This window comes from Venturia canescens, chromosome 6, assembly GCF_019457755.1.
Source record: "Venturia canescens isolate UGA chromosome 6, ASM1945775v1, whole genome shotgun sequence".
Classification (NCBI taxonomy): Eukaryota; Metazoa; Arthropoda; class Insecta; order Hymenoptera; family Ichneumonidae; genus Venturia; species Venturia canescens.
In genome coordinates, this window is record NC_057426.1 from 1,423,737 (window position 1) to 1,444,413 (window position 20,677).

General features: G+C 42.9%; 1 protein-coding gene and 1 long non-coding RNA gene across 11 annotated transcripts; one reads left to right on the forward strand and one right to left on the reverse strand.

The window, feature by feature from the left end:
- Nucleotides 1–42: 42 nt before the first annotated feature.
- On the forward strand, nucleotides 43–18,077 carry EndoA (endophilin-A). Of its 10 annotated transcripts, none has more exons than XM_043422191.1 (13): nucleotides 43–403; nucleotides 4,301–4,401; nucleotides 8,466–8,534; nucleotides 8,799–9,015; nucleotides 9,156–9,289; nucleotides 9,386–9,452; nucleotides 9,670–9,741; nucleotides 11,519–11,604; nucleotides 11,795–11,907; nucleotides 12,059–12,159; nucleotides 12,632–12,724; nucleotides 13,359–13,474; nucleotides 13,691–18,077. In XM_043422191.1, exons 2-13 carry the CDS (start codon nucleotides 4,357–4,359, stop codon nucleotides 13,808–13,810), a joined length of 1,233 nt encoding a protein of 410 aa, XP_043278126.1. In that variant the 5' UTR covers nucleotides 43–403; nucleotides 4,301–4,356; the 3' UTR covers nucleotides 13,811–18,077. The 10 variants fall into 10 exon arrangements, with proteins under 10 accessions (XP_043278126.1, XP_043278125.1, XP_043278133.1 ...); XM_043422190.1 differs by lacking the exon at nucleotides 43–403 and adding an exon at nucleotides 2,917–3,281; XM_043422192.1 differs by lacking the exon at nucleotides 43–403 and adding an exon at nucleotides 2,919–3,281 and having other exon boundaries at nucleotides 11,804–11,907.
- LOC122412560 (uncharacterized) lies at nucleotides 12,251–13,364 on the reverse strand. Its single transcript, XR_006261386.1, has 3 exons — nucleotides 12,991–13,364; nucleotides 12,605–12,759; nucleotides 12,251–12,449 (listed from the first exon to the last, which is right to left on the reverse strand). It is a non-coding gene; the product is annotated as an uncharacterized lncRNA (long non-coding RNA).
- Nucleotides 18,078–20,677: the final 2,600 nt, after the last annotated feature.

Below are 20,677 nucleotides of genomic sequence, written 5' to 3' on the forward strand. Positions count from 1 at the left end.
ACGAACCTGCGGAACAGCTGTTTTGTCCATGTTCCGTGTCAAACAATTATCTCCGTGGGAGGTTAAAACTCGAGCGACCCGAGAGTCGGTGCACGTCGATATAGCTCTTCTTGTACGAACCGATAAATCTATTTATATTTACGGTTAGTCAAACAGCAGATTTCGTTTTATATTCGATCAAGTGTCAAATCGTTTATCTGCGAATCGAATAAAATGGAATCGTAGTGATAATACCGCGGTATATCCCCGAGTTCCGATAAATTGCACAATTTATTCATTCTTTACGGTGTACGAGATTAAAAGTGAAGAAGGAACCCTCGTGGTCGAATATCGTAATATTTTATAGTACACACAAATACCGGAGGACGACTTAAAAATTAGGATTTTTATTTACGCCCAAGAGGTACGTACTCTCTCATTTTTAACGCACATGCTTACTGCACGCGTCCTTGAAACGTTCTTAATTTCGAGAATTGTTTTTCGAAGAGTCTGCTTTGGCGAGAATCTTTTCTTTTTCTTCTTTTACCATTGACCATTCATAACTATCCGTAGACAATATTTTGAATGAAAAAATCTTGAAAGAGTCTGTCGATTCGCCGTTTATTCGACATCGCGTCGTGAATCCGCCAGTGAGCGTTCTTTTTGAAAATTGGAATGAAAAGTGTACCAATAACGCCCGTCACGCAGGAACGAAAATTGCATCGATCGGCCCAATCGTGCGGTAGTGACGAGCAATTTTTCTCAAATTTACCCGCTATTTGATCGTGCGATCTCTCGCATTGTGTGGATTCAGTGCCACCCGTTCGCGCTCTCCCGTCATTCAGCGCGCCGCGCCGGTAAGCGCGATGAAAAATTTTAACCCGATGAATTTTCCATTGATTCGATTGACTTGTCTCATATTTTACGACCGCGTCGTCTCACTTTGACGAAATTACAACTTGTTGTAATAATAACCCCTAATTAGCGCTAATGAAAAACCTCCATTCTCCGTCACGGTGAGCGACGAGCATGAGAGAATTCACGAATTGTTATGTGCTTCTGAAAAACACCTGCCGCCGTGATTATTCATGAAAGCAAGAAATATTACAAAATATCATTGCAGTCATACAAAACAGTGGAGAAACGTCAAATTTTCATATTTTTATCAAGTAAAATGTTAATTTTATCGAAAATAAAAGAAATCTCGAGACCCCCTCCGTTTCTACAGCCGCGACGATATAGCTCAACGGTTTCAATTCGCTCCCAGTGCGTTACTCATCTCGTTGCAATTTGTTGACGCATCGCCGTACACGAGTCGATAGATCAAAGGAGGCGATTCTGGCCCGATGCAAATTACAGTTACTGCTGGCGTTTGGAGAATCGTTTTTTTTTTTTTTCCAATGGATTTTTTAAGATCAAACGAGCGTTCTCATAACTTTGCAAATTTCTCGATCCCTCGATGCCAGCAGCGGCTTTTCGCGCGAGATTATCATCGCCTGATGAAAAGTCTGATTGGTCTCGAGGGCCCGTGTGTCCAACGTCATCGCTATCGACTCGGTTTTCCTCGGGAAGCTTGCTCTTCGAAATCTGATATCGCTCTGATATCGCCGAAGGATTTGACAACGGGAGCGATAGCTCTCTCCCATATTTTTCCTCCGTGCGGTCATTCGTATTCGTACATGTGCTCGACAGACGCTGAGAAAAATGCCATTGTGAGCCTCAACCGCGAGTGACTAATTCACTGAGCTCCGGGCGCGCTCGCTCATTGCCCTTTCAATTTCGTACTAAATTAACGCATACTACAAACTCAATTCCTCTGCTCCCGGGGCGGCTCCCCCCCCCCCCCCCCCGTTGTAGCCTCTCGAGTCTCCACGAATAATTCGGAGCGTCAAACGATTGCTGCAGCAAAAAAAAAAGGAAGGAATCGGAGCGATAGGAAGGCGAGGAGACGATTCATCCGCTCTCGAAGCGGATGAATCGTGCGATATTCCGGCGACTCGGAAGGGGCGTCGCAGCAGCGGGCATGGAACTCGGTCTCCGCTATCTTGTTCCCTCTCTCGCCTCGACGCTCTCCCTGGCACGATAGAAAAGTTGCCCAAAATTCGGCTTTTCGCCAACTCGACAACTTTTCTCCCCCTTTCTGGAAAAAGCGATGACAACGAAAATAACATCACGGGAAGGCGCTTATTCGAAACGATTAATCAAAGGATGAAGAGCCGCGGGGGAAACGGTTACTCGAGCTTTTATCTTTCCTCGGTAGGCTGCAGCGAGCAGCCTCCGCGGCATGCATATGCATCCCGGGGCCATTTATCTGGCTACATTTGTCTCCAGCGTATTATTGTCGAGTGTCTCGTGCACGAATCTACTGCACACGAGTCGTACACTACCGATCAAAAGTATTTATGTCGGTTACGAGCTCAGTCTCTTTTCGTTACGATTCCTCCAGCTCTCGTTGCGCGGTAAAATCAACAACACACTTTACAGAGCTGTAAAGAATAAAAATGAGCAACTTTTTTCGGAGCTGCGGGGGGTGAGCAGCGGTTTGCGAGTATCAACGATTTCGTAGGAGTTTGATTTCCGCATATTTCATTATAAATAGACTCGAATAAACGTGACCGAAGTATACTTGAAGCGGGATCGGATGAGAGAAGGAAACAATTTTACAAAGATAGCGAATATTATCGTGAGCGAGATTTGGGGGCTGGAAAAACGAGGGGTGACGAAGTGAAATAAAGTTGATTCGCGTACGGAGGCGGCCCGCGTAAATCTTCATTTTTTCAATTTAACGTTTGACGTCGATGCGAGTACGCGTGCTCGTGGGGTTGTTGCGGCGGCAGCGGCGGCGGCGGCTCGAGGTGCGCGGAGACGCGAACGTCGTGTTTCTCGATTAGAAAAAGGGAGAGGGAGAGAGCGAGCAGAGTGCGGCGTACCGAATGGCTGGTGGCTCTTGGCCGTATCGATCCGCGCTCCACTCAAAACTACCCCTAGTTGAGTAAGGCGCAGTGTCCGAAAGGCTCTCGCACGGTGATCGCCTTTTTTTTAATTATTCGAGGAAGCCACGCGCGGATTCGTTCCCGTTTTCAATTCTCTCTCGTCGTCCTCGTTTTTTCTTAGTACACGCTACTAATTTATTCTCCTTCGGTGCTGAATTGTCACGATTTTTTCCGCTTCCGAGTATCCGATCGGAACGAACGAGATTCCGGTGGATAAGACACTGCTAACGGAGGCGAGTGAGCTTTTCGCGTTGGTGGCACGTCCAAATAAGTCCTGAATATTTCGCGAGTGTTTCAGACTTTACGAAGGTGAGATTCACTGCGTTCTAACGAAAATCCTTTTTTTGAGGTAGTAAGTTAAAAAAGCTCGAACGCTTTAGATCTTCTTTCCATTGGACTTCCATTCTTTGCTGACATACGAGAAAAACGGGGGACCGGAGGAAGCGAGTGCTTTCCAGATGTACGAGGCTCTTCGTTCCTCGTGCTTTCTTGTCCCTCAATTTAATCTCGAAACTTTCGACTTGAGAATCGAGCAATCGTCGGAGATGAAAAAATTCGCAACGCTTGACAGATGGCCGCTGACAATCGCAAACTCAATCCTTTGCGCGATCCACAACGAAAACGTTCGATCGCTCAATCCGTTGAAACAAGCACGATGCGAGATAAACGGCAGTAAAAGTCGCAAGTTTAAGTCTCGCGAATAAGAAGCATCGCCAGCCGTCTCTCGGTCCCTCCGTTCCAGACAAAAACCTCATTTGTCTGCTCGTTTCCTTGCGCTGCTCCCATGCACCCTCGAAATACGGGGGAAATATACTCTCGTTCGCCGAGGGACTCGCGCGCGACCATTCTCTTACCGCTTATCGAGCCACCTCGCCTCTCTGTTCTCCCATTTAATTTATTTACCGCGGCCTCAAAAAATCACTTTGGTCTCGCTCGTTTTTCTTCTTCAAATTAATTTCAGTTCAAATTGTCACATAAATTATAATCTCAACGATCATGACTCTCTCGTATTTCGAGTCTTTTCTCCATTCAGGGCTTACATTTTTATTGATCCGTGCACTACGGTTATGTAATAAAATAATACGAGCGCAATTCGGTCGTCGTCGGAAGGTATATAGATTCATAATCTCGGATGAGACACCTGTGCCAATAGCGTGTACTTGTATTCCGACGAGACCGATGCGAATGCGAGACTAAACGAGCCGAGGAGTCGCAAAAACGAGAAAAAAAAAAAAAAAAACGAAAATATCAACGCTTCGAGCGAATTTACTGATCCAATTTTTCGACCGAGCTGCGATTCACATTTTCCGCAACTTTTTATGTTTCAGCCCGACACTCAACTTCTACCGCTCGATCGTGACCCAGCAAAGGTGCAGGCAACACGATGGCGTTCGCAGGACTCAAAAAACAGATCAACAAGGCCAATCAGGCAAGTCTTATGCTTCCTACGAAAACATCAATTTTTCTCCTTATTTTCAATCGACTCAGCGTCTACCAGGGTTCGATTTTTCTGGACGGAGAAATTGCTCGCGAGGCTCGTCGGGAATTGAGGACTCGAACGAGTTTGCTGGGCGGGTTAAACATCGAGGGTCGATTCGAACAATCGATCGAGTCAATTCGATTTCCTTTGCACCGATACTTCTCGTGATCCGCATTAAAAATTGTTACGATGATTTCGAGTCGAATCGAGTTAACGAAGGAAGGTCCCGTCGGTGATATTCCAAGGGCGGGAACGAACGCCCAAACGCCCTCGTCAGTGACGTTCTCCATTTGCCGGTTGACCTCACGAGGACCCAACGAGATTGGAACTCGAGCACTAAAACAAAATTCACCGGAAAGTTAGAACCTGGCAGGGTTGGGGTTTGCGTGCACGTGGAATTTGCCTCGCCGCATGCCGATGCTCTCCGGCCACTTTGCATCGCGGCTCGAGCGAGCGATCCACCCACGCATTTCCCAAACAAATACAGCTCCGTGCATGTATATCGACGTTTTCGTACTATGCCGGAAGAGCTTTTATTCAACGTGTGGCTCGATCGTTTAGCCAAGTTACCGATCCCAGCGGTTCCCCCATGAGAATTCCGCGAGCAGGAAAACTCATCGAATTAACATTAACTCGGGCGAAAAATGACCCGCGGTTTTCCGACCGCTCGGCAACTCTCCATAGGAAAGCAAATATTGTCCAGGTCCGTCACTCTTCGAAGAGGCCTTTCCACGACGAATGTACTCGACTCTTTTCCTTCTTCCTCCCCCTGCAAACATGTACGTTCTCACTTAAACTCCGAGGATTGACAAACCAGCTGAAAAAAAAACGCTGAGAGAGGGACAAGTGACTCGGGGGTTCTCTAGAAGTACCTGACCTTTGTACATCCTCTGCTTCAACAAGAATTCCTCCTCTCCGACTTAATTACGTTTCCAGCTGATTAAAAAAGAGTCGAGGTATCGAGAGCGGTGGCGCGCGCGCGTGTGTGTGTGTTTATCATGAACTTTTCCTGGACTCGATCACGAGTTAGTTGCTCGATTCTCTCCTCGTCTCTGACATTTTTCATAGAATCCCACGTAGCATCCCTCGTAAAATGCTGCACATAAAAAGTACTGTGGAATCCTCGGTTCCGGCGCAGGTTTGCCTTCACAAAAATGGACGGTTCGTTCAACATCAAGATGCTCCGATTTGAGCTCCATTTGATCTCTCCTTACAATCGAAAGCTTCGGAATGAAAATACAGGATGAAAGGCGCGCGCGATGATAGCGGAGAATGCGGCGATTTGGGTCAATTCGCCGACCTCACCTAGCGGCCATGCTCGCCGTTGAGGAACCTCAGTTTTCCCAAGGGGAAAACTAGCGAATCGTTATACACGCGTACACACGTATTTCGATGGATATTCTCGTGACTCTTCGCTCCCGAGGCTCTCGAGTAACGAGACGCACGAATGTGGGTCGCTCTGCTCGGATATGGGTCAGGGTCTAGCGGGAGAGAGCCCCGCGGAGAGGACAATCGAAGCGTGGATTCCCCGTTCCACGTATACACACAGAAGCGGCTGTAGAACGTTTCTCGCCACTTTAACGCTCCCAACTCCTCACCCTTTTTCACTCGTCGAATCAGCCACCACGTATTTTCTTATTACTCTCTTTTTTCCAAGCTTCCACGCTCACATGTTCGCGATAGTTTTTCAGCTTCTCGTGGAACGAAAGAGAGCTCAATTTGGAGAAAAATCATTTCTGTATTCAGGGTGATTCATTAGAAAATTCATTTTCAATCCATCCATGTTGGTGGTGAATAAGAAATTATATTCCTGCGATTGAAACACTCATCGATGTCGATTCGAAAACCACTCCCACGAGGATTGTCGATTGGAAAATGAAGAAATTCGATCTGAAAGCAGAAATAGTGTGATTCGAGAAACTACGAAAAATGAGAAACTTGAATTTTGGGGACTTTGAGTAAAACTTGGTCGAAGCGTCCATCGGAGTTTTACAATTTCGCTTGGTTGAACTTTTGGCTTGATCATTCGGAGCACAGTGCGGTTTTAGCACAAATTCGAGTGGAAATTTATGAGCGAGGGCGGTAAGAAAGGGGTTGGAAAGGACGCCGGCACGGAGAGGGCGACGCGGCGCGCGAGCCAGAGGGCAAAAAGGATTCTTCCTTACTCGCGACCCCGTTTCCCCTTTCGCAGCCATTATCCATTAGACGTGTATGAAAAAACACACACACACGAGCGGAGACTCGCGTTTTCGCATGCACGACGTTGGTCTGGCACGCCACCGCGTCGCCCTCGTATCCATTCGCGTTCCTGCGAATCGTCGAGGTGTCGTTTTCCTGGCAAAACCTCAACTCTTTCACGAGTCTCCTCGTATTTTCCTTTCCTACGGTCCTCCCTCTTTTAACAGCGGACCGTCCTTTTTTCAATACTTTTATCAGAAAATATGCTGGGAACAATAACTGCGAACGGAGAGTGTATTTTTTCCATTAACTTTTCTCACGAGCTTCTGTTTCCCATCATCACAAAGTTATGTGCAGAAGAGATAATCAAAGTTCTTTGACGACCTTTTTTTATAATGCCTTCGAGACGTCACGACTCAAGATAATCGGGTCCATGCTAATTGAGATCGAGTCGACGAAGCAAGAAAACCTTTGACAGAAGATTGCTATTTTATATTTTATTTTTTCGTAGTCGAACCGAGAATGAACGTGCAATTATTTTCAAATACGATATCCGGTTAATCTATTTTTATTCTCGCAACCCAACGGTCCTTTGTCGACATTTTTTTATTCTCCCATTAGATATTTCAACAAGTATAACGCTCTGTCAAACGACGATGTATTTATTCCAATCGATCGCGGTTCAACCTGCTCCGGCGAATGCGAACCCCTTCCAAGGGGCGCTTCGCCTGCAATTATCAATCTTACTAGCGGATATATTTATTTCTTTGTACACGCGAATCAATAAGACTTTCAATATATAGAGCGTTCGTATACATAAACGCGTGGGATATCGATTTACCTCGAGACCCAGTGAACTTAGGACAAATTCAGTCGCGCGACGTTGTCCGCTCTCCCTCAGTCTCCCGCTCGCGAGCCTCATCTTTCGAGATATTGCATCACACTCGTGCGTTCGGTGGAGAGGAGCGGCTCGGAGCTGAAATTTCGTCCAGAGAATATATTGATCCGGCGTGCACATGCATTGCCCCCGCATCTTATCGCGAGCCGCGAATCTTCCTCGTATTCCCAAATAATTAACTCCGCGGTGCTTTTCGTCCTCAGAACTCGCAGCGGTGCCGAGTCAAGTCACGTTCATCCCCCGGAAATTGATTTATATCGCGCTATCGTTTCCCGATCAGAGATCAAGCCCGAAACGAGGGTGGAAAAAAGCGTATTTTTCGACTAATGCGATCGAATGGATTCGAAAAAAGCGGCCGAGAACACACTTCGCCGGCTTGCCCGATGGAAACGTGTGTATGAGAATACCCCCTCCCGCGAGAGACCGCCTCGGATATTGATCCGAGGTTTGTCCTTTCAGTTGCTAAAATCTCCGGCCCGGCTTTTCCCCGTTGACTGGCAACCCTCTCGCCAACGAGCAAAGGGGCCTCTGATGCTTCGGAACCCACGCACGCATCCAATGTGTCTCACGAGAAAAGGAGAGCAAAATAACACTCGAGTGTATAAGAAATGAAGCTGGAAACTTCGCGTTTGTTTAAAGAACATTTTACTGGCTTATCCGCGCGGAGAGAATAGGCGCACAGAAAAATTGAATCCTGTTCTCTGCTTACTGGAATATGGAAGGAAGAAAATTGCTTCTCGCATGATTTTACTTATGTAGGATCAAGTTTTCGATACGATTCGAGAACCCTAATGAAAAACACACACACACACACCGATGTGTGTGTTTGTTCTGCGGTTGGGAAAGCTTCGAGCAACGGAGAAGAGCTCGAGCGGTCCAAAGAATTAGTCACGTTTTCTTTGATACGGTGTTTTAAAACATTCTCTTTACGTTGCAGTACATGACAGAAAAGATGGGAGGAGCGGAAGGCACAAAGCTCGACGTCGACTTTGTGGATATGGAGAGGGTGAGCAAATGAAATTTATATTTCACCGAGTACCTTGGCTCATTAAGGTTTGTCCGCGGCTTCAGGTCTTCCGGGATTAAAATAATAATTCGTCGAGTCACAAGTTATAAAGGGAACATTAAAGGGGAAAAAGCAAACAAAAGTCTCTTACGAAATGGGAAACGACGAGCAGAAAAAAACGTTTATGGGAGCAAAACGTCAAAACGACGGGTTTGAATAATTGTTTTTCTTTTTTTTTTGTTTTCACGCGAATGCACGCGACAGAAAACAGACGTCACGTGCGAACTCGTGGAGGAATTGCAGCTCAAGACGAAAGAGTTTCTGCAACCAAATCCAACGGCGCGAGCGAAGATGGCCGCGGTCAAGGGAATCAGCAAGCTGAGCGGTCAGGCTAAGGCTTCGACGTATCCACAGCCCGAGGGTACCCTCGGCGATTGTATGCTCATGTACGGCAAGAAAATGGGCGAGGACAGCGTTTTTGGTAGGACTGAATAATCATTTCAGCACTTTTGATTCTTGTCATCTTTGTGGGACTAATGCTTCGAAGAACCTGGTCGCTTTTGGTGGTGGGCTCGATTCACAATATTCTTGATTGAAACACTCGATTCGATGTTTTCTCAGGTGTCGCACTGATAGAAATGGGCGAGGCCATGAGACAGATGGCCGACGTTAAGTATTCGCTGGACGACAACATAAAGCAAAACTTCCTTGAACCGTTGCACCATCTGCAGACCAAGGACCTCAAAGAAGTTATGGTGAGATTGGCCGAGTTGATATTAAAAAAGTTTGGCCTTTGTATCGAACACAACGGAAAACGGGGAATTCATAAATTTCGCTTCACCTTTTTGCAGCATCATCGAAAGAAACTTCAAGGCCGAAGACTCGATTTCGATTGCAAACGAAGACGCCAGGCAAAAGGTAATTCGATGGTTTCTCACTTGGTCGGATAACGCGCTTGAATAAATTACACCCTACGAGCCTCGTCGACCGCACCGTCATTATCGATGGTATTATTTTGACCTCACGCATGTGCTCAGCGACGAACAAGCGTACAAACAAACACACAAAGAAACGAAAAATTTCAATGTTGCATGTATATCGTTCGTATGTTTGTTATGAAATTTTTGTTAATTAGCCATTGGGAAGTTATCGTCGAGTCCGCACCTCGGTAGCCCAGCGAGATCGAACGCATCGACTCCCCATGCGGGTACGTTTACGCGGCGTTTAGGATTTTCGTAACCGTAAAACGATCAAGAACACGTACCACCCCCGCTCAAAAGCTTATCCATTTTCCCGAGGAAGCTGGAGCAACCGACTCTCAAATCGTAGAATGAAAAAATCGTGCAAAATTCGAAGCAACGAGATACGAGATTCGTTCTTCAGTAATGACAAATCTCATTCGGTGATGAATGAAAAATTGGAAATCGAATAAAAAAAACTCGCTATCGGAAATTCCGAACGCCCTGCATAACGCGACTGATTACTTTTCGACCGAATTGCGGTGTGAGATTGCTCGGTTAACGCTCAAGCTTCGTTAGAAGGAAAGACTAGATATTAAAATTCATAATAGCACACGTTGACTTTGATTTCGTAAAGGAGAGTCCAAGTAAACAGTCGAAGCTTGAACTTTGGCCATTTGGCCATTTGGCCATTGGCTATCTCTTATTCCGATTGTGAGACGTTGACGTACAATACTCTTACATAAACCGTCTTATCGACACCCCCGCCGCTGGGTCGATACTAACTTCTTCCTTATATACGTACAAAACTGTACGTTCCCTCGTTAAACGTACTCGCGCCGACGATGCTCCCTGCTCATTTCTCACCACAATTATACCTCCAACTTTGTACCCTATGAGGGGTAAGTTGCGCTCGACACGCTCGTTAATTATAGCCTGACGATTCTATTATCGCTCTTCCAACCGAGTCCTCATTTCTATACTTATAGTTCTCAAGTATCACCGGAATCACCAGGGCGCCGTGGATTAGAAATGCTTCACGATGCTTGCGCCTTTTCGCTCGAGAGTTGATCCTTTGAGCGATGCACTTTCCCTAAAAAAAACAAAGCGAAAAGTTCGATTATTTATTTTAGAGTGGCATTTTATGAATTGAGAAATAATGGCAGTTCAATTTTCTTTAATTTGTTTTCACCCATATTTGTTGCTGAGCTACTGTACTTGCATACTTGTGACTGAACATACAAATTTCAAGAACTATTTCCTATTTGATACACAAAAAGTAGCACGAAACCGTGGCGTGGCTTTGTCTATGGGATGCCTCAAGATGTGCTAAGCACTTTGCTACGATTTTTATTAGAGTTTTTTGTATTGGATGAAAATTTGAAAATCTATCGAAATTGAGAAAAATGTTTGAGAGTACTTATTGTTCATATTAGAAATATTCCAATATTTTTAAGTCACCTCTTTAAACTCTCATATGTGATGTCCTCTCAAACACAATTTAACCATTGCTTTCGTATCTCTGCTATGTGGCAACTTTTATTGCTTTTTCAAAGACTGTTAATAGTTATTTTAATCTAAAATTCGTATCGCATTATTCGTTTAAAATGTTGACAAAATTTTGTAAAAAATGGAGTTTTTTATATGGTGACAGTATAAAGTGGCAATGGAAATAATTCGATGAGGGAAGGGCGAATTTTCGAATAATTTAATTATTATCGAGTCGTTTTGGTTGGTTGCTTGTGCAATTCTCGACCGTAGTTACACTTTTTTAATTCATTCTTGGATCCGGTGATTTTTGGAAAAAGAAAAACAAAAGAAAATGCGGAGCACCGATGTAGAAGGGAACGACTTAGAGAGATGGATCTTGATTTATCTTACGATAGAGCATTGTTATAGTAATAGATGAATAGAATTAATGATCGTTAGTTTAATTAGTTTTTTTTTAGGACTGCAGCAACCCCGTAGTGCACTTTTTAATGAATCGTACGACGCAACGTTTGCGTACAGGTTCTCACGTTTCAGACGATGAAATTCGCCAAGCTGAGGAAAAATTCGCGGAGAGCCTCCAACTCGCTCAAGTGGGCATGTTCAACTTACTGGAGAATGACGTAAGTGCGAGAACAACTCGGAGTAAAGACAAAAAAGAAAACGAACCAACACTAATTGTTGATATTCAACGTGGAACGAGCACCGATGAAGACATATACACACATTCCTCTCTCGCTCACTCTTCCTTCATACATCTATCGTGAGAAAAACGCTCGGTCTGTGCCAAATGGAACAAAATTTTACTCTTAGGTTTTACAGGTGGAACAGGTTGCCCAACTTGCAACTTTTAGCGAAGCACTCCTCGAGTATCACCAACAATGCGTCGAAATTCTCAGGGTGCTCACGGAAACGCTTTTGGAGAAGTGAGTTTTGTCAACATTTTTCAAAATTTTGTCGAAATTTGGGGGTGGGGAAAATAAAAAAAAAAAAAAAACTATAACGATGGGTTACACTCGAGCGAGAGCAATGTCGGAAGATGATTCTTCGATTAATCGTGTTTCGTGGCAATTTCAGGAAGGACGAAGCAGCAAACAGGCCCAAACTGGAGTTCGTACCGAAGACGTTGGCTGATCTGAACGTGGAGGGCGGTCTACCAGGCTCGGACGGCATGAACGGTGGGCACTTCTACGTACACGGTAAAACAGACATTTTACACAATTACGAGACGCAGCTTTGGAAGAGGAAACTGAAATTTCTAACCTTTACTAATCGTGGGAATAATCGATGGCTGTGTCTACGTGTCTTATTAAGTTGATCGTCGTGGCTTGGAAACTCTGTTGAAAGATTTTGTGCATTTACTCAATTTCTTGTTGTCCGATCTGGCAATCCGAACACAAATACTCTTGCTGTACCGAATCTTACTCCCATGATAATCCTCGTCTCGATGGGCCTTGAACGCGCGACTCTAATAAAAAACTTGCTCATTATCCCCTTGTCAACTTTAAACGTCTGTTCCAAACACTTGAATGCGTAGAACTAAAGAAATGAGCCAACTTAATGAACAATACATTCATACATATGCACTTTTTGCTATATGTATACTGTATACGTTTGGCGTACATGAATGTCTTTCCTGACACGATGTAGGGTCAAGTCGAGCCGGGTCTCCGGTCCCTGGGGACGGCAAGCGCTCACAGCTCGAGCTATTTCCGGCCGGAAACCCGCCGCAATCAGCGAATGGTAATTTTTGCATGGCTCCGTCGTCCCTCCTGAAACTTTTATTTATTTTCTTTTCAATCTTTTCAATGTTGTTTGTGAGAAAATGGGAAAGCGTCGTTGCAATTATTTGACAAATTATTATTATTATCATTGGGAATGCCGAGTGAGAAGAGCCGAGGGTTACGACAAATTCCTCCGCATCTTTTCAGATCGACTGCTCATTATTTTATTACCTTGCGGGCCTCTCCGTGTACTCGTAAAACTAGAAAACTTCCTACTTAACTTACGTTGCTGTCAAATGTCTGCTCGGCTTTTCTATGCTTCTTTTCACCTCTTTCTTTCTCCTCTCGACAGAATAATCGTTTCCCTCCGATCCTTCCTTCGCTTTTATCCCAAACGCTGGTGCGTATGATGATCCAAAAGTTTAGATCCGAAACGAAAGCCCGTAGTTGCACCGAACCAGAGGTAGCCGCACTTGATTGATAGCTTGAAAAAATCAATAGAAATGCGTTGAACAATGCGTTTGATTATTGTCAGAAACTAATCGATCGAGTTTATATGAAGATTTTGTAAAATATAAAGCAAGCTCGCATTCGATTGCGATTCGATGAATTCACGATGGAGCTCAATAATCGATGCAAAAACGTATTTCCAGCATCCCCGTTGCCATCGCCGAGCAAGTCACCGGCGAGGACTCCAATGCCGAGGCAGCCTTGTTGCACGGCGCTCTACGACTTTGAGCCGGAAAATCCCGGTGAACTTGGATTCAAGGTCAGTCGTGCTCGATTCCTACGCTCTTCGCATTCCTGAAACTCTTCAAGTTTCGTAAACGAGTCAAATTAGAGGACGCTTCAAAGATTCCCAGATAAACCTCATTATTGCATACCAGGAGCATTTCATAAAAAAACAAGTTTGAACTCACAGTGAAATTCTAGGCAAGTATGATTTTAATGCTACAGAAGCTGTGAATGACCATGTTGATTTCAGGAAAACGATACGATCACCTTGATTCAAAAAATCGACGACAACTGGTACGAGGGAAGTGTGAACGGTCGTACGGGTTATTTCCCAGTAACCTACGTCCAGGTGGTGAATCCATTACCGTAAACTGGTATCGACAACCGCGATACCAAAGACCGTGCAGCATTTCTTCATTCGCGTCTACAATTAATCAAGAATCTACGCTCCTAGCCTACTCGAAAGGATCGAACGGAAAAAAGGAAACAACAACAACAACAACAATATAAAACAGGAAGTAGCGGAGGAAGAAAAGAAAAATACGGAGCTCCACTTTGCGTTATGAGTTTAAAGCTTTCGCCAATCCCTCGCGATCCAAACAAATTATTACCAAACTTACGGATTGACGAGAACGAGAAAAAGAAAAGAACATAAAAAGGAAGAAAGGAATAACAAATCTCTATATCTCTATTTCTGCCCGAAAAAAAAAAAAACAAAACAAAACAAAACAAATAATCTAAAACCTCTATACGCATGTTAATGTACATATATATATACGAAATGTTATGGTGTGTCTTTTATCGACGTAAGAAACCTTTCCGAGTCACGAAAAGAGAAGCACACACTCACGCGGAAGATATAAAAGAGAATAAGAAGAAAACAAAGCGCTTGGAGAAGCAGGCTCTGATGCGAAACTTACTCGACGTAACGTGACGCTTCGACGGTGTACCCTAATTACTGTTTCGTAATCGACCGCTGAATTTTAGTTCCTTTTTACACGGTCAAAAGGACTCTCTCTCCGTGAGCCCCTCATTCGTTCCGTTGGTGTAAAATATAATTTGAACGATGGTTATATTTGTTACGGTGTAGTCGAGCTGCATCGGTTTTTAGACAAAAGTGATTGGAATTAGTGTGCGTGTAGATATTAGAAGAATAATTCGTAAAGCATGAAAACGATGCTCGAACAATATTAATTGAGGATTCGTGTGTTTCGAACGTTCCATCAATTCCTTGAAGCGAATTCCACATTCGTTCAGCCATCTCTCAAACCGTATTTTTGTTTGGGTGCTGTTATTTTCTTAATGTTTCAACACCGTTCACGGTGACGTCATTTTCGAATAAGTATTTTTAGTTTAAGCGAAAACGAATGACGGCGAATCTCTTCCAGGCCCCGAGTCCCCGTTGATACAACATTTTTCTTTTCCCTTATTCGTTATCCGCGTTACTTTCCACGGCGATGCTCTTTTGTCGCATCGTCCTATTTTTCCGTACGCCATTCTCGACGAGGCGGTCGAAAATTTCATTAACCGACTCTTCCAATACCTCATTTTCGCGATTCTCCCGCTGTCCGATTTATTCACGCACGCCTCTACATTGATACGCATATAATTCTTTACATTAAAGAGAGAGAGAGAGAGAGAGAGAGAGCGCGTCGCGTATTGTTCAATAACGATCCAACCTTGCAATCGATAACAGAGCTCTACACCCGATCCTAAATTCTCGAAATCCAACCAACGACATAACGACTGTGGACGAGATTTCATTGGCCAGAATACAAAAAGAAAATACGAAAAAAAAAAAAAAAAAAACAGAAGAAGAAAAATGAAAGTAATTAAGAAACTTGGTTATAATATGCGTTGCCATGTGGTTTTTAGGTACTCTTCGACCGATATTTCCTAAGCGTAACTTGTAAACCATTAGAGTATGTACGAGAAAAGGAGAGAAAGAGAGCGAGAGAAGCGAGAGATAACAAAAAAAACCAACAAATATGTCTATATATATATATAAACGCGTATACATACCGTCGATATTACAAACGATAGTTTCATTCGTTATACATTTATATGTACATACGTGTATGACGAATGATAACCGTCTCATTATGATTTATCTTTTTCGACTAGTTATACTTTTAGTCTTGTTTCTCGTTGAATATCATCGAAAATACGAGAGAAAGAATCTATCGAAAGAACGAAAAGAGCAAATAATTCAGATTGAACCGAAATTATTCGAAATCGGAGTAATAAGTTGTTTTATAGGGAGAATCTTGACATCGTTGAAAATATGTTAGTTAGCCATAACGTTTATTGATTGCGAGCGAGAGCAAGGGAGCAGGATAGGTGGGAGCAAAATCGTGGAGGAGCAAAATCGAAAATTGCTATTCGGATATTTTCATTGAGATGCTGATTTGACCGAAAAGATTGTAATAAAAGAGGACAACGAGTCAGAAAAGCAAGTTAAATGGATATCATTGATATTACATTTATTGCGGACGTATTGTCGATGAATTAACGTTGTTAGCGGTGAATAACAATGACGAGAAAGAATCCAATGAAAAAAGTCGAAATGTGATTCGAGTTCGAGTTGAGAAACGTGAAAGCAGCCGCGAGTTCGAATCTGTACGCAATTTCATCAACGACACACGCGCGCACACAATACTGAAGCTCGACATTTTTCAAATCGATGTCGTGCATCAACTGATGCTTACAACAACAATTGGATGATAGAGATTGCGACTGCGAATCTAGTGTGTTTCCTCAAACAAAATGAAATAACCGTGTAAGTTAGAGTCAGAAACGAGAAAAAAGTCTGTCTCAACCGACTCACCGCACAAGAGAGAAAGATTCAATGGTAAGGAAATAACTGGAATAAACTATTGTTTCCGAACGGTCTAATTGAAAATCGCTAAGGTATTAAATACGCGTGGATCAATGTCAAATTCACTGTGCTAAGTGTGTGCGCGGGTGTGAAGATTCTCGAGTTTCGTGTACCTGAAAACAAAGAAAAACAAAACACACAACACACAAATAAAACAATGAAAACAATGAAGCGAATAAAAAAATGTCAATTAACGATCGAGAAACGATATACAAAAATGAAAATGAAATCGGTTTGTGCGATTCGCAGGAAAACGTATACTGAGAGCTCGAGTGAGAATATTCAAAAGCGTTTCGAGAGTCGAGCCTTCGAGGCGTAGCAATAAGAGCGAGCGAGAAAAAAATCCATAATTAGGAGACCCAATTTGATTCCCGATAGAGGACAAAATGGAGAAAGAAAGAGAGTGCGCACGCGAGAACTTTCATTCAGCAGAGATAAACCGTGCTTCGGAAAAACAATATTCGAAAAAAGTTTAAAATACGAATGAAAAATTTGAGGAACACTGAAGCCGTTGACGTAAAATCGAGAAAAAGAGAGAAAGGGAGAGAAGGACAAACTCGGAAAGATTGCCATTTAAAATTAGCAAATCTTGCGCACCCAAATTCGAAGCTGCGAATTTATTGCGTCAGGAAACTCAATTCAAGGGATGTTGCGGTTAAATTATATACGATATAAACCTGACGAATGAAATTTGAAATTATACATGAGAAGAGAAAGAAAAAATCATTAATCATACATACTAAAAATCGGTATCCTATTCTATAAATGTTGGCTATTGTTAAATGTTGAATATTGTTCTGCATGGAGCTTTGTCGTTCGGATGAGGCTCGCATAAATTTTATTCCGATATTTCGAATTATAATGGAAGAAAATTTTTTAAACAAAAACGTTGATTAATGAGAGAATCCGAAGAGAGAGAGAGAGAGAGAGAGGGGAAAATAGCCCCAGCGACAAAGCCACGTGCACTCTACTACTGTAATCTAAGACCATGTACGAGAGAAAAAGGTGCGCTCGGGAACAACGCAGCAGCAAAAGTAACGAACCAGCACGCCGAAAAATTCTCGTACATAGCCCTCGTTGTTCGGCAATCGGAGGAATTCCCTTCGATCCGTTGCAAGTGGGAAATAACGTCACTCTGCATCCAAGGTCTGGCAAGAAACCATAAACATAATCGACGAGAAGAATTATTTAAAAAAAAGCATGCGGCGACAGCCGTCACGAAAATCTCGGGGATGCTGAATTTTCAACAATTAGCGACTTACTTGTGTTTTCATGAGCGCCAGAAAAATTCGATCTCGACGCGATGAACGTTTTGGCACTGTTTTTCTCCCCGAGAGCGTTAAACGATCGAACACAAACTTGTAAATCTTCGTCTGTTCCGCGTCGTACGATGATTCACGATTTCCCATAGCACTGTTTCTCGTTGTAGTTACTTTTGTCTCTTTTCTTGTTTTATATTACTTTTTCCTTCGATCACTCTTTCTCTCACGTTGATGATTCACACTGTGACGCAGGTGTCAGGTTAACGACCAGGGGATGCTAAGGAGTGACATACTTTCAGACAATACATTACGATTAATTAAACTTATATAATGCTAAATTTAACCTTAACTATATTAATTATCGAGAAAAAAAGAGACAACAACAAATGAAACTCCGATTTGATGAAGAACGATGTAAACAATTATACAATTTCGGTCAATGCTAAATGAATATTATGATAAACAGTTAAGGAAATAAAGTGTGCTCTATGTCAAAACGGCTTATCGGCCTTCTTCATCCCCTTCATATTTCAAAACCTTGGAAAAAATATTATCCATTGTTCGAATGCTGGAAACGTGATAGTTAGAGAATTGACAAATAATCCACGAAGGATTGGTCAAATGGCGGTTATTGCGTCATCGTAACTGTAATGGAGGAGAAGATGCGCCGGCGTCATCAAGAACTCGCTTTGTGTTTTTCCTACTTGAGTAAATAAAAGATTCGATTTTTATCAACGCAGACACTTAATATCCTGAGTAATGATAAGTTATTGAATCTAAGACCGAAAAATATGAAAATAAATCACTTTTGTTCAGAGGACAGCGGTGGATCGTCACAGATAAAATGGAAAGCCAGTTGCCTCTGCTGCGCATTAAAAATAATTGCTAACGTTCGATTCACTGAAGTAACTTTTTCATCGAATTATTATCATTTTCGGGAGGGTGAGTAGATTGAAATAAGAAATAATCGTGAACAAATGACATTTAAGGTTATATCCATTGTTGCAAGGTGGCAGGGCGAAGCGATTGCTAAGAGAAAGAGCAGAAAACAGCGGGAGGGAACCGCTATACCGCTGTCGTATCATTTGCAGAGTTAACCAAGCCTGCGACATGATTTAACAGCGGTGGTAGAGTCAGAGGGGAGGAGAAACGAATACGACGGGGCTGGTTTCGACTATCGCTATATTATGCATAATGCATGATATCTTTTTTCCTTTTTTTTCGGGTGGACATATAATTGTATGCGATATTACCCCGGGGAGTTGCCTTCCCAACTCGGTAACAAGGCATACTATCATCTCGCAAATTCACCGACACGCGTCGCTTCACAGTACGAGAAAAAGCCGAGAGATGGAACTCTCGTGACAGCTCCGCAGCTCTGGGTTAACCTACCAAATTTACTGCACAGCTTACGGGCTCCCGCCTTTTTGCGTGCTCAAACTTGTCGTTTTCGGTCGGACGATATATTTATTGTTTTCACTGTTTGGAAAAATACGTTGAACTTTTTTAAAACTCCTTTTCGTTTCTATGATTTGTGTTTATTGTTGCAGTGGCTAGACGATCTCTAGGTAAGTGAGATAATGAAATAAGGAATCGAATTCAACACTTTTATAAGACTTAAAGCTTTCGAATAATGTTTTTCGAAGTGAGATGCGCGGATGATAATATTATATCAATAAGAAAAGTCTAAGTATCGAGTTTAGCAAATAGGCATGTTTTTTGCACATTCGCGGAGAAAAAGATACGCTAGGATAGAAAATATTACCATTTGATGCCCAATTACAGAGTGTGCTCAAGCTTTTACGACCTTTTCACGATCGTGCTCTATCACCCGCTACAATATTTTTCCGAGCTCTCCTTTTCCGTAGTAGTATACAAAGATCGTAAAAATAAAGTATTCTTGAGAAAACGAGTGTGATATTCAACCTTTTTTCATTTTTTTTTGTACAATAAAAGATACCGCCGTATTTTTGTGCCGCGTAACGCAATTTCGACGTTTGATGCCGGAGAACATCCAGTCTTCAGTCTTCAGTGGAAGGGTAAGTACTGGTCAAAGTGTTTTTTCAGTAAATGATATTTTTTCCCATCCGAAACCCGATGTGTTTCAAAACCTTCTTACTTTTCACGGGGAAATATTTCGAAGATGAAAATTAGGTTAAAAACGACCGTTCACCGAGGGTTTCACCAAATGACCAAAAAAAAAAAAATATCAAAATACCAGAGAAAAGATGTTTCGTTAGAAATAACCGCGAGCAAATTCGACTTTTCAGTTGTTGAAGAGAAAATGATGAAAGTTTTTCGTTTGAAAATGGTAAACGAGTCTGTCGGTTGATCACGTTGGTTTTTTACTTCTTTGAGGAGGGGGGTCTATTTTTTCGAGACGAGGGTGGACGTTTTTTGTTGTATGATTGGTATATATATCGAGTGTACCGCAAGGCACGAGCAGGAACGTAAGCTGCTTATCTCCCGCAATTAAAATGTTTTTCTTTAAATACCCGCTTAGGCTTTCTTCATACATAGTATTCCGGAAAAAAAAGGGAGGGCACGCGATGCGTGCGTGTATACGCCTCGTATTCACCTACACACTTTCGTACGCCATGTTATAGACGAGTTCGAATCGTTATTCATTATCTTTCCAACCCACTCAAATAACCCAAAAGATTTTCTCAATGTGGAGCAGCAAAGTCGGAACGAAAGATCTTTTCACGTCTACGTACTTAAGATCACTAGCATACAAGCTTGCTTTATATACACATCTTGCGAAATAGTCGTTTTCTCCTCGACTTTGGCGAAAAAGCTGCAAAAAGACGGCGCCTGTATGGCTGTTGCATCGCAAAACTCTCATTTCTCCCTTGAGAGAAAACGTCCACATTTGTAAAACCAATTTCCCGGAACATTAGCCGCAGCAGACGATGCTTTCTCCCGCATCTCGATCGGGCGGACGTTTTTGCGCTCGAACTACATCTGTATATAGCATACGAGCGAGTTCGTAATGGGATAGATATTTCCAAACTCATGATTCCTGCGATTTTTACAGGTAAGTCGTAAGAATAAGTACGTGTGCCACGTTCGTCTGCACGATCGAGGACGAAATGTT